This window comes from Felis catus, chromosome E2, assembly GCF_018350175.1.
Source record: "Felis catus isolate Fca126 chromosome E2, F.catus_Fca126_mat1.0, whole genome shotgun sequence".
In the NCBI taxonomy this organism is placed as follows: domain Eukaryota; kingdom Metazoa; phylum Chordata; class Mammalia; order Carnivora; family Felidae; genus Felis; species Felis catus.
This window is the reverse complement of record NC_058382.1, coordinates 19,777,574-19,790,927: the sequence shown is the minus strand read 5'-3', so window position 1 is coordinate 19,790,927 and position 13,354 is coordinate 19,777,574. Positions and strand designations below refer to the sequence as shown.

Sequence of the window (13,354 nt, the reverse complement as noted above, 5' to 3'; positions counted from 1 at the left end):
CAGTGGCCCACAGTCCACATCTCATGAAACACATGTGAGTGACAGCAGCTTTGCTTCCTCCTGACTAGGAAGGCCAGCTTCCCACCAGGAGGACCCTGAGCCCCCGCCTGCGCCCCTCCATCCGGTGCCTCCCTCAGCTGCCCCAGCCGCGGTGCAAGTTCTTGGGGGGGGGTCTATTGCTGCCATCACCATCTTTCCAACACTAAATTCTCGATTAGTTGGAAGATTTGGGGTTGTGATAGACAGAAAGCCCCTGGTTACAACTAACTGATGCTGGGGCAGGTGCAGGATATCTGTCAACAAGTTACAGGATCTTTGAGCCAGGGTGTTGAGTCCTGCAACAGAGACTGGACTGCCAGGAGCCATTTCAGAAGTGCTTAGATGGGTTCCCGGAGAGGACTGGGCCAGGGCTACATTGGGGAACCCTAGCGAGGCCTCTGCCCTGGGTGCAGCCTCTGGAGGGCACTAAACTGGAAATGGGGTGTCAGGTGGCTAAGATCTCAATATGGGTAAGGAGTAGCTTTGTGCCAAAAAATTCATTAATCAAGATAAACCATGTCTTTAAAAGTTTTTTTTTCAAAAAAAATAAACGCAGGGGCGCCTGGGTGGCTCAGTCGGCTGAACAACTGACTCTTGATTCGGGCTCAGGTCATGACCCCAGGGTCATGGGATCAAACGCCCGGTTGGGCTCTGTGCTGAGGGTGGAGCCTACTTGGGATTCTCTCTCTCCCTCTGCCCCTTTCTCCCCTACCCCCCACCACTCTCTCTTTAAAATAAAAAAAAATTTTTTTAATGCAAAAAAATCTATGATGAACAAAACATCAACAGTTTAAATGAAGAGAGGTGGTGGTTTTTTGTGATCCTGCACTCTTGTGCAATGGAAGCCGTTTCCAAGCACCAAAGTTCCCAGGTAGGTGTGCTATCCCCTGCTATGTGGCTTTATGAGGGTTGATAATGGGGTGTGGACAGATTTGGGCAACTTGGGACTTTCTATATAGTCATGTTTTGTGATTGTAGAGCTTTTAGTAACCTTTCCACTCAGTTTAAAATATGGGAGCATATTTTGATACATGTATAGATTTTGATAAATGTATACAAGGACTCACATTTTTCCTTTTGCCTCAGGCTCCAATAGGACTCCCCATGGCCTTGGTCTCAACCCTGGATTCTTTTCACAGCTTGGAAAACATGCATCTAGAAAGCAATCCTCAAGTGGAAACAAAACTTTGGACGCTTCTTGTCAGTTCTCCAATTCTGTTGAATATTTTTGCCATGCATAAATGCCCATTACATGAGAAGTCAGCAGTCTGGGGAAATCGTGAAACCAAATTATGGTAGGCTAGTGCTCTTTACCATAAATGAGTCATTTATCTTGTTATTTGATTCTTAATTGTTTACTCTGTCTCTCAAGAAGTCTGCTTTGGAAAAATCACCAAAGGAATTAGAAGAGAGAAAACACACACACACACACACACACACACACACACACACACACACACACACATAGTTGACCTGCACAGTGAAAGTGGGTCTACAACTTTCACTAATACAGTATCAGTTTCTCTCTACCTCCTCTCCAAAAAAAGGAGAATATCAGGAGGAGTGGTGGTAATTGAAGAGGGGTCCTGAACCTCAGCTCAGGGCAGGCATGGAACCCCATACCAAACCTCCATGTCAGGACCTCCGATTTCACATTAGTCTCAAGAAAGGGTGGTTGACCCTGTCTGACCGTAAATGGCCTCCTCCACTCTTCTCCCTGTCTCTCCCGGGATTCTGCCTCTTCGGGACCAGCCCGTTGGTTGGCACCACTCCCAGCCCCAAGCCTGAGAAGCAAGCCTCTTTTCCATTCCCCAGGGCCTTGACCGGCTGATTAGGTGGTCTCGGGGTCCCCGGAAGGAAGGGGTGGTTTTCCAGAGGCCTGCTTGCTAGATGTTCCCCAGTATCTCTTCCCACGCCTTGCTCTGCACGGAAGGATTCATTGTAGGGACATGCCAGGGCCAGGTGGGCTATAGCAAACGAGGTGGCAGGTCAGAGGGGCAGGAACAGGGATACCTCACCGGGCAGACGGGCCTTAGCCCTGCGCCACCTCGCGCGGTCCTGCCCTCAGGTGCCCTCCCCTCCCCTGCAAGCGGCCCCACGGGCTCCGGGAGGGACCAGTTCGTGGGCCCCAAGGGCGGGCCAGGCCAGAGCCGACTGGGCCCTGGCTCGAGGGCGGGGGGCGCCGACTGGCCGGGGCGGCCGCGCGGAGCTGTCCAGCACCGAGGCGGGGCGCGCGCCCCCGGCCCGCCCCGCCGCCTCCCCCGCCCGGCCAGCGCCACTGCGGCTCGGCGGGCGCGTCACGTGGCTGGCGCGGCGCGGCCTCCGGGCTCGGAGCGGGCGAGGGGCCGGCCGCGAGGACCCACAGACCCACGGACGCATCAGCGACGGCACCCGGCCGCGTGGGCCGGGGGCGCCGGGGCCGGGTGGGCTGCGCGCCGCGGGGCATGGGCGCGCCGGGGGCCCCCGGGCACAGGCCGGCGGCGGCGCGGCGCCGGGGGCGCGGGGGCAGCGGCGGGCGGGGGTCCTCCCTGGCGGCCGCCGCTGAGCCCCCGCGGGGCCCGTGACGCCGCGGCCGATGTGGCCCCGCGCGCGCTGCGGGCCTGCACCGCCGCCTCACAAAGACGCTGCCGGAGCCGGAGCCGCCGCCCGCACCCGGCCGGCAGCCGCCGCGGGAGCCCGAGCCGGAGCCGGAGCCGCAGCCGGAGCCGGAGCCGCAGCCGGGGGGGCAGGAGGCGGCGCCCGCGGGCGGCCGGCCCCGGCATGGAGAAGCGGGCGACCGCGGGGCCGGAGGGGGCGCCGGGCGCCCGGGCACAGCTCGCCGTCGTCTGCCTGGGTGAGTGGGCCGCGCAGGCCGGGTGGGTCCGCGCCCCCGCCTCGCAGCTCCGCGCCGCGCCCTGGGCGACCCCGGCCCCGCCGCTCCCCCGGGCTCCGGCCGGGGCTTCCCGGACGCGCCCTGCGCGAGCAGACGGCCCCCTGGATCCCCGGCCTGCTGGGGTGTCAGGCCTGGGTGGGGGGCGACTCTGGCAGCCGAACCCCGGCTCCCGCCCGGCTCGGAACAGCGCGCGGATCCCGGGGCGCGGGGCGCCCGGGTGGTGCGGGCGGCTGGGGTTGGCAGGCAGCGGCTTTCCGCCCGGCCTGCCGGGGCTGGGGCCTCCGGAGCTGCGGACAAAGGCGAGGCGGGCGGGTCTGCGGCCGGTAGTCCCCAGAAGAAGGAACTGTTTCCTGCCGGGACTTGGGGCGGGGGCGGGTGCTAGCGGGAGCCGCGTTGAGGATGCCGGCGGGAGGCAGCTGGGAGAGTGACTCCTGTCTTCCCTTTGTGTCTCTTAGACCCAGCGGGGCAGGCCTGTTCAGCCCCGAGTGGTGTGTCTGGGGAGGACCCGGGGACCTGTCCAGGCCTGGCACCTGAGGGGGGCAGGGAGGGACTCCTGCCCTGTCCGGGAGTTTTTCTGTCCACCTTTCCACCGCCCTGTGTGGGGGAGAGGGAAAGAAAGGAGTTAAATCCTCAACCCACATGGCTCCTTTATTTACCATGAGGAGGAGGGAGGCCATTATCTGAGCTTGGGGTCATCAGGGGACACCCTATGGTGTCACTAGTGAAGATTCTGTAAGCCCTGTAGGTTTGCTGAAGCTACTGAAATGACATAGTAAAAAAGAAACCTGTCAGCGTTCAGCTGCACCCTCCTTTGCCCTTCAATAATCAGGGAGCTCTGAGTCTTCTGGAAGGCCCCTTGCCTCAGCTGTGTGAGTGGCTAAGGGCTGGGACCCCACCCCTCCAAAGCGCCCACTCCCCAGTCTGTTAGTACCATGTGCTCTCTGGACTCTGAGCTGCTGGGTGCTGGGCTTCCCCCAGGGGGCCCTCCCTGCCCAGATGTGGCATGGGCTCTGCCTAGCAGAGCCTGGGTGTTTTCAGAGGGGGCATCTATCTGCCCCTGCTTCCTCACCAGTTGGGGGCTGACCTGGGCAGAGATGCTCTCTGCCTCCCTTGGCATCCTTGATGTTGGGCGAAGGGGGCATCCTGAACCCCGGGAAGCTGAGTTTGCCCATATTCCCCTCTTGGTCCTATAACCCCCTTGCAGGAAAGCAGTAGGTGAAAGCAAAGGACAAAGGCCATGCAGGTGGATACTTGAGGGGGTAGGTGGCAGATTTCTTTGCCTCTCTTCTCAAGGTCAGCATGGCACAGTGAGTGGACCGTGAATCCTGCTAACTGTGCATCCCTATAAAATGTGGTAATCAGAACTGCTTCTTCCTGCCCTGACTGCTGGTAGACCCCGTGGCTGGCAAGGCCCCTCAGAGTGAGGAAGCCCTTCCATGTGGTAGGGGCCCCCTTGCAGGCAGAGCCCTTATCCAGGCTGAACCAGGGTGGTCCAGGCATGAATTCCCAAGCTGGACAGGGGAGACAGAAATACACCCCATCCTACAGGAGTTAGAATTCCCAGGCCTGGGGAGCAGCCAGAGTGCAGCCAGCCTTGCACCCCACTCTCTTTGGCTGTGGGAGTGGGGGGTGGGTCCTGAGACCCTCTGTGGTCCTCCCCTCTGCCCATCTGGCAGGACCGGGTGGGAGTGGAAGTCTCTGTGGCAGCAGCACTCTGGGCCTTGCCCTGCGAGATGAAGAGAACCAGCCAGGGGTTTGGCCGTGTTGTCCCGTGCCCATCAAGGGCTGCTGTTGGCTCAGTGCAGGTGTCTGGGTCCCCAAGAGCCACTGCCCCCTACTGACTCCTCCCTGTATTTCCCACAGTGAACATCGTCCTCACTGGGCGGCTCAGCAGCGCAGTCCCTGCCTTAGGTGAGTAAGATGCTTCTCTCTTTCTTCCCTTCCTCCCTGTCCTTCTGGTTTAGTGACCTCCGAGGACAGGCCTTCAGGGCCTGTCCGCCCCTGAGGTCAGCTGGCCTCTTTCAGCTTCAGTCCTTGGGCATTTTTTCTGCATCACAAAGGAGCCGTTTGGCCCTGGGCAAGCTTACACCTCCTTGAGTCTCAGTTTCTCTTTTTAAAATGGATGCAATAACAGGATCTACCTCAGAGCCTGCTTATTAGGGTCAATGGGCAAATGAGGCAAGGTGCTCAGCATGGCAATGACACATGGTGGCTTAATGCCACTAGCAAACTGTCACAGGTCCAGTAGAATCGACAGATTGTGCTTCCTGTAGACTGTGGGGTTCCCTGAGGCCACAAGGCACCATGAGATGCTTGCCTGTTTTAAAATCATACCTGGGATTGAATTTATTAAGGTATGAATGGGTGATGGCACAGAGAGGCCAATGTCATTGACAAATTTGTTACCTATCTGTCTTGAGAGGGGGGAAGTCAAGGCAGGGAAGGGGAAACAGCTCAGAATGGGCTAGTTTGAATGACTCTGGCAGACTTGAGGCTACAGGGGTGGGGTCCAGTTGCCGGGTACCTGGTGCCAGGATCACCCAGAGCAGGGAAAATACTGACTTGGTTGTGAGTTAGAAAAGTAGGTGGCTCAGCCTGGGTTCAGCTGGTCTGTCTGGGCAAGGCCAGCTTCAGGCCAGCTGGTGTGCAGGAGAGAGATGAACACTTTGGTTGATGTTTTGGCCCTGGGATTGGTGGTTGCCAAGTAGACCTACCGAACCTAGGACACACGGTCAGAACTCCTCCTCCCTGCCTCCTCCTGTCCGAGTGGGTCCAGCCATCCACAGGCCATCTTTGTGCTCTGGCCCAATGCCAGGGCCAGCAAAGACTATCAGGAGCAGGAGGGGAGACTGAGGCCATCAGGGTGTTTGCTCTTTGCTGAGGGGGCTGCTGCGGGGAAGCCCAGGCCCTCAGGGCCCTGGGGCCACCAGGGGGCATCTGAGGAGGGCCTTAGGGAGCTGGGGAGAATGTGTGGTCTCCAACGTGGGGGGTCGGTGACTCATTTGCTGTCTGCAGGGCTGCATAGTGGTTTGGAGGCACCTGGGACTTCTCGTTCTGCTCAGTGCCTTGTAGCAGAAAGCCACTGAGGCTGGCTCAGGGAGAGGGATCTCTGCTGGCCAGGATCACTGGGATGGGGAGGCCCAGGGCCCACAGAGGCTGCTTTCAGAGGCCCATCTCTCAGATGTGGCTCCTCAGGCTCCCTCCTGGTTCCCCCTGCACATCATCTCCTGCTCCCTGCTGTCTGGCCTCCTCTGCTGACACAGCTGGCCCGGGGCCCTGCCTTACTCAGCACCGAGCCAGCCCCAGTGCTGCCTGGTGTCCTGGCCCTCACCACTAACTGCCCAGTCTCCCCATCCCAATTTTCCAGAGGAGGCTGACTGGCCCTGCCGGGGTCAGGGGTCTATGACCACGGTAGAGAGTGGGAGGGAGGGGGGGAGGGGGGCCGGGTCTTACAGATTGTGAGCCCCAGGTGAGGCCTTCTGCTGCTATGGTGGGTGGGCATGTGACCTCAAACACATCTGCCACATGCCCGTGCCCCAGGTTTAAAACAGTGTTGCTATAGGGACAAGGTTCCCTCGTAGTGCCAGGGAGACAAAGACAGCCATCCAGGTCTGCACATTTGGTTGTTTTTAGCCAGGGTCCACATTGTTCTCAGCAGGCCCTCATTCCCCAGTTTCAGGGGCCGCGGTTCGCATCAAGGCGCCTATGCATGGCGCCCTGGGAGCCTGACTGCGTGGCGGCCTAGGTGGCCACAGGTGGCAGTCTGGGGCCCTAGCTCTCCTGGAGTCTAGCTCTGTCCCGCTAGCATTGCTAAGAGCATTGGAGAGCAGCTTCTGGCTGCCTGAGGTGACCACCCAGACACCCCTGAGGGCCCAGCTGGACTGCCTGGAAACCTCACGGGTGTTGGCCTCTCAGCCCCCGTCCTGCCGCAGGTCGTCACCTCCCGCACCCCGGACTCTGGGCTAGGCCGTGTGGCTGCCGTGGCGCCAGCTCCCTGACCTGGACAGCGTGTCCGGGCTGCCTTCCACTCCCCTGGCAGCTTCCCCAAGCACCGGGGTGGGGCCCCCAGCTCTCTGCTGTGCAGTTAGAGCAGGCAGGTTGTCTGGAGTATTGATTGCCTCTGGAAACCAGATCCGCAAATTGTGCTCTATCGGGCCTTGCTCATGCTTCCTCAAGAGCATTTCATGACTCTTTGGACCGGGAAAGAAGGACGCTCGCTGGTCTGAAAGTGCTCATTCATCCCTTGCCCCCTCTGAGCAGGGCCACCCGGGCCTGAGGGCCGAGCGGTCTTCTGCCGGAGTGAACACGGGTCACCTCCATTTAAAGCTCAGACAGGCTTCTCTGCCCCGACACCGCACACCCTCTATCCTGCAAACGTACGGTCCTCCTAGCACCTGTCACTACCTGCCCATCATCACACACTCTGTGGGATCCTCACCCACGCAGGGCGTACCCCCACTCACCCCATCACATGAATATCTGCCTAGAGGCTGCCACTTTCCTAGAATTTCCCGACTACCTCTGAGACAAGCAGCACCCATGGGCTCCATTTTACTGATGGACAAGGTGAGGCCTAGGGTGGAATGGAGTGCCTGGCAATGTGGGCCCTGGAACTGGATTTGTGAGGCCTTTCCCCCACCTGTGCCCGGGTCCCGGGGTGGCTTGTTGGGGTGGGAGTGAGGCTGCCGTCATGCAGAGGCCTGGAGTTGGTTGTCTGAGCTGGTGGCAGCCTCCAGGCTCATGGCCAAGCAGCGTCCAGTCAGGAGGCCCTGACCAGAGCTCGCAGCTCCCTCTCTCTTGCTCCACGGTCACTGTGAGTGGGCCAGGCTGATGGCTGCAGAGGACATGAACTCTGTGCCCCCACTTTGGAGAAGAGCAAACTGAGTGCTTTTGCTGCCGCCTAGGTGGGAATTTCTGGGCAGCCTTGGGGAGTGCTCAGGGGTAAGGCTGTGTGGGGGACATGCTGTCAGGGGCTTTGTTGAGAGGTAGGGCTGGGCTGGCTGCTGTCTAGTCATCTGCTCCTGACTTGACTGGTGGTTCCAGAGACAGGCTGCCTGTCTCTGGAAAGGAGGATAGACGTAGGTCTAGAGGAAGATTCTGGCTGAGGCAGGTGATGCCTGTAGAAGATGCACGGGCCTGGCTTTCTGCAACCACCGTGGGTGAGGACCCTGGCCTGAGTGTTTTGTCCCTGAGGAAGGCCTCCTGGCCAGGGTAGGTACAGACTAGGCCCTGCTTTGCTCCAGGCCCTGTCCCAGGTGCTGAGGGTCAAGGCAACAAAGGGTGGTTCCCACCCTGGCTGACGGAGTCTCCTGACTTCTCGTTAATCATGTGCTTTAGAGATTTGAGCCAGCCATACTAGGCTCTCCCTGCCCGTGAATCTCTTGTCCAGCACCATCCAGGAGGAGAAGCTTCTTCTGGCTTCATAGCCTCACACCTCCCAGGCCCCCTGGTCAGCACCCAGGGTCTCGGTGGGGGGGGCTCATCTGTCAGAGGGAAGGGGCCCTTGTCCTTCCCCTCCTGGGTGCTCTACCTATTAATCTACCTATTAAGCAGGTGCAATAATGCTCCTGCTTAATAGGTGAGAAATCTGAGGGTCAGGAAGGCTGGCCTTCCGGGCCACAGGTGAGTGCCAAGCAGAGAGGCCTGGCTGGTGCCTTGGTGACCAGGGACTGTTGGGGCTCTGACGGCAGCCCAAGGGTGCCCAGCCGTGTTTTAGGGTTAAGTGTGGTGTTTCTCTTCTAGTCCTTTGAGGCTTTTGTGAGCTGTCTGTGGGGGTTTCCACTTCCCTGTTAGTCAGAGTATCAGATGACCTGGACCTCCAGGTCACAGTCCTATGAGCACGGGAGGCGGCTGGAGGCTTCCACTCTCCTTTCTGCAGCCGTGCAGTTTGGGGTCCCAAAGAGTCTTGTTAAGAGCCAGCAGAGAGACCCTGGTTTCTAGGGCAACAGTGGAAGGTGCCAGGCAGTGGGAGAGTGAGGAGGTGGTGTTACTGACCTCAGTTTCTCCATCTGTATAATGGGCCCTGCCTTTGCCATAGGTTTTTGTGAGGATCAGATGAGGTGGTGTGGTGGAGGGCTGCAGGGGCTGGGAGGGGTGGGTGTGGCCAAGTGCAGGGACCTTGCCTGACACCGGGGTCGGCTCTGCAGTCTTCAGGCTAGGCGGGCTCAGCTGGAAGCAGAGGCATGGATAATGAAGAGGGTGAAGTGAGGCTGGCAGGGCTGGGCGTGGTGACACTGCTTCATCATACTGGCTGGAATGATAACCCACACTTGTCCCTGGTGTGTGGGTTCGCGGATGGCAGTGAGAGGCCGATCCTACCAGGGGACCAGGGTCGAGTCTGACTCCGCCACCTACTGCTGTGTGGCCACGGGAAGGTCACTTATCCTCTCTGAGCCTGTCTCCTTGTCTGGTTATGACATCTACCTCCAGTGGCTCCCCACTTACGCTCAGGATGAAACCCCAGTGCCACACAAGGTGTGAGCAGACTCAGCCTGTGTTTCCAGCCACATCTGGACACTGGCCTCCCTGCAGGCCTGTGTTATGATCTTTACTCCACCCAGAGATCAGCATGTCTGCTCTCCCGGCAGCCTCCATGGGGCAGGGCTTTTGACTGTCTTACTCAGCACACCTAGTACTTGTGCCGGGCACTTAGTAGCTACTCAGTAAATATGTGCTGGGTGAGCAAAGCCCCTCCCTTCCCAGGGCTGAGGCCTGTATTTATACCTACACCAGGGAGGGCAGGCAGGGAACCACAGCAGGACTGTCCACGCAGGCTGCACCCTGGAGGTGCCAAGGGGACTGCCGGTGGGTTCATTCGCAGCCCTGCCGGGAGTGGGGAATGAGACCTACACTCTGGTGCACAGGGCAGGGTTGGGAGCTGAGGCTGCCCCGAGTCCTTGTGCGTCCTTGGCCCTCCACACGGAATTCCAATGAAGTCTTGAGGTTGGCCTTGCCCTGGCCATGGCTACCCTCATCTGACTTGATCCCACCCTGGGGCAGGCCTGTGCTCAAGCCATGGGGGGGATCAAGTGGGCCTCCCACCTCACCTCCCACCCAAACGGGAGGCCAGCACTTCTCAGCCTCTTCTCCCGACAGCTGCCTGCAGCGGAAAGCTGGAACAGCACACGGAACGGCGGGGTGTCATCTACAGCCCAGCCTGGCCCCTCAACTACCCGCCGGGCACCAACTGCAGCTGGTACATCCAGGGTGACCGTGGGGATATGATCACCATCAGGTAAGGGGACCTAGGGCATCAGAGGGAGACCCCGTGGGCCTTACACAGGCTGAGTGAGTGTGTATGTGAAAGAGTGTGTGGGTGTGTGACGGTACATGCACGTGAGTGCATGTATGAACAGGCGTAGAGGGCATGTATGAGAGCACGTGTGAGTGTGTGCATGTGAGTGAGCACATGTATGAACAGGTACAGAGGGCAGCTGTGAGCAGATATGTGTGTAAGTTCATGTGTGTGGGCACATGTGAGCATGTGAGCGTGCCCCGGGCTCTGTGGGTCCCTGCAGCTGGCTGCCTCTCCTGCTGGACTTCTGCGAGAGCCTCTCTCATGAGGAGTGGGGGCTGTCAATCACCTCAGCCCGGCCAGGGAGAGAAGCCCTGGGGACTGGTTGGCGTGGTCCAGCTGTCCCTGAGGTGGCAGAAGTGTCCTGCAGGTGGCTTGAGGCCAGGCTGGAATGGAGCCTAGAGCAGGGTTTTTCCCCCGGGGTCTGGGGGCAGTCTCGGCAGGAAAGGGAGCCAGGTAGGAGCCTGGTGCTATAGCTGCAGGGATGTGCAGAGGGTGCTGGGATGAGGTGGCTAGACAGTGGAACTGAGGCTGAAACCCCTGGCCTGGGGTGGCCATGGGGTGTCTGGCTGGGGTGTCACTCTCCTACATGCCAAAGCCCAGCAGGCCCGGGTACTCCCTAGCTCCAAAGCACAGGGATGTGATGCGCACGATGGGGGTCTCTCCTGGTGGTCCTGCCAGTTTCCCTGTGGCCGCAGGGCCGTGGCTCTCAGGCACTCTTTCTTCAAAGACTCCACCCTTACTGGCCACTTCTAGGGTACACCCTGGCCCTGTGGTCTGTTTGCCCTATAGCCTGGGTGGGAGGCCAGCTCCAGCGTTTCTCCCCAGGAGACAAGCTGTCACCCAGATGTAGGCTAGGCCAGCCCTGTGTGCGTGTGCCCCCTCACTGGATAAGCCCGTGAGTTTGTGCTAGGTCTGTCCCAGCAGACCCAGTGTGGGAGGGATCTGGACTCTTGGGTCTTGCCCTTGAAGAGACAGTGTCAGGGGAAGGAACTGACTCCCCCTCCACTTTGGCTTTGGGGTGGGCACTGTGTGTGCTGATGGAGGGCAGAAAGGTGAGGCCCTCCCAGAGCCTCAATGGGGATGTCCACGGTTGTTCTGATTCTTCATGCAGCTGCCCTCAGGCCCCTGGGTGGTGGCTGGGGTCCCACTAAGAGGCCCAGCATGAAGGAGTAGAGGGACCAGTGTGGCTGGCCACCCTTGCCGTAAGCTCAGGTCTGTGGGCTCCCTGCCTGCCCGCCCACACCCACGGTCCTCCTTCTTCTCTGCCCCGGCAGTTTCCGCAACTTTGACGTGGAGGAGTCCCACCAGTGCTCCCTGGACTGGCTCATGCTGGGCCCAGCAGCCCCGCCCCGCCAGGAGGCCTTCCGGCTCTGTGGCTCTGCCATCCCGCCTGCCTTCATCTCTGCCCGGGACCACGTCTGGATCTTCTTCCACTCTGACGCCTCCAGCTCCGGCCAAGCCCAGGGCTTCCGTCTCTCGTACATCCGAGGTGATGCTGGCGGCACGGTGGGGCAGGGCACCACAGAGCCCGAGGGCTCCAAGGGCCCAGGCAGTACCCTCTCTTGGCCCACTCCCTGCAGGGTCTTCCCCAGCAGCCCAGTCAGTCGGGGGACTGGGACCGGTCAGCCCCTCGAGCTCCCTGACCCCACTTCACAGACTTGGCTAGAGTGAGTGGCTCACCCCTCACCCTTCGGTCAAGTCAGGGATGAGCCCACTCTGGCATTTGAGGGGTCTCTGCACCTCGGGTGGCCATGGAGAGGCCCTGCCACCCCGGGACAGGGGAACCACCCTACCTGCTCCTGGTGCCCGGTCCCACGCTAGGGAGGCTCTGCTCTCCCCTGACTTCCCCCTTATCCCATGCTCTTCACCCCACAGGGAAGCTGGGCCAGGCCTCCTGCCAGGCAGACGAGTTCCGCTGTGATAACGGCAAGTGCCTGCCCGGGCCGTGGCAATGCAACACTGTGGACGAGTGTGGCGACGGCTCTGACGAGGGCAACTGCTCGGCGCCTGCCTCTGAGCCACCCGGCAGCCTGTGCCCGGGGGGCACCTTCCCCTGCAGCGGGGCGCGCTCCACGCGCTGCCTGCCCGCCGAGCGGCGCTGCGATGGCACCCAGGACTGCGGGGACGGCTCCGACGAGGCCGGCTGCCCCGACCTGGCGTGTGGCCGGCGGCTGGGCAGCTTCTACGGCTCCTTCGCCTCCCCGGACCTGTTTGGCGCAGCCCGTGGGCCCTCGGACCTTCACTGCACGTGGCTGGTGGACACGCAGGACCCGCGGCGCGTGCTGCTGCAGCTGGAGCTGCGGCTGGGCTACGACGACTACGTGCAGGTGTACGAGGGCCTGGGCGAGCGCGGGGACCGCCTGCTGCAGACGCTGTCCTACCGCAGCAACCACCGGCCCGTGAGCCTGGAGGCCGCCCAGGGCCGCCTCACCGTGGCCTACCACGCCCGCGCCCGCAGCGCCGGCCACGGCTTCAACGCCACCTATCAGGTGAAGGGCTACTGCCTCCCGTGGGAGCAGCCGTGTGGGAGCAGCAGCGAGGGGGCCGCGGGGGACGCGGGCGAGCAGGGCTGCTTCTCGGAGCCGCAGCGCTGCGACGGCTGGTGGCACTGTGCCAGCGGCCGCGACGAGCAGGGCTGCCCCGCCTGCCCGCCCGACCAGTACCCCTGCGAGGGCGGCAGCGGCCTGTGCTACGCGCCCGCCGACCGCTGCAACAACCAGAAGAGCTGCCCCGACGGCGCCGACGAGAAGAACTGCTTCTCCTGCCAGCCCGGCACCTTCCACTGCGGCACCAACCTGTGCATCTTCGAGACGTGGCGCTGTGACGGCCAGGAGGACTGCCAGGACGGCAGCGACGAGCACGGCTGTCTGGCGGCGGTGCCGCGGAAGGTCATCACCGCCGCCCTCATCGGCAGCCTGGTGTGCGGCCTGCTGCTGGTCATCGCCCTGGGCTGCGCCTTCAAGCTCTACTCGCTGCGCACGCAGGAGTACAGGTGGGCGGGGCCGCGCCGCCGCAGTGGGAAGGGGTGGGGCTCCCTGCGCCGCGCTCCGCCGCGAGGGCTGCGTCCCCGGTGTCAGGCCTCCGGCTGGTGGACTTCTTCTGTGCGTCCTGGGAGGTCAGAGTGGAGGGCTGGGGGCCCCGTGTAT

The 13,354-nt window shown here is 61.2% G+C and overlaps 1 protein-coding gene across 3 annotated transcripts in view; it reads left to right on the top strand.

The window, feature by feature from the left end:
* Positions 1-13,354, top strand: part of LRP3 (LDL receptor related protein 3) — a 42,251-nt gene that overhangs the window by 25,560 nt on the left and 3,337 nt on the right. Inside the window, exons 2-6 of one of the 3 annotated variants that reach the window (XM_045045565.1) lie at positions 1,126-1,334; positions 4,775-4,822; positions 10,007-10,145; positions 11,483-11,697; positions 12,084-13,200. In XM_045045565.1, the coding sequence (XP_044901500.1) occupies positions 1,292-1,334; positions 4,775-4,822; positions 10,007-10,145; positions 11,483-11,697; positions 12,084-13,200 (1,562 nt within the window). In that variant the 5' untranslated portion in view covers positions 1,126-1,291. Of the gene's footprint in view, positions 1-1,125; positions 1,335-2,457; positions 2,873-4,774; positions 4,823-10,006; positions 10,146-11,482; positions 11,698-12,083; positions 13,201-13,354 lie in introns of those variants that run through there. The other 2 variants (XM_023245206.2, XM_023245205.2) reach the window with 2 other exon arrangements.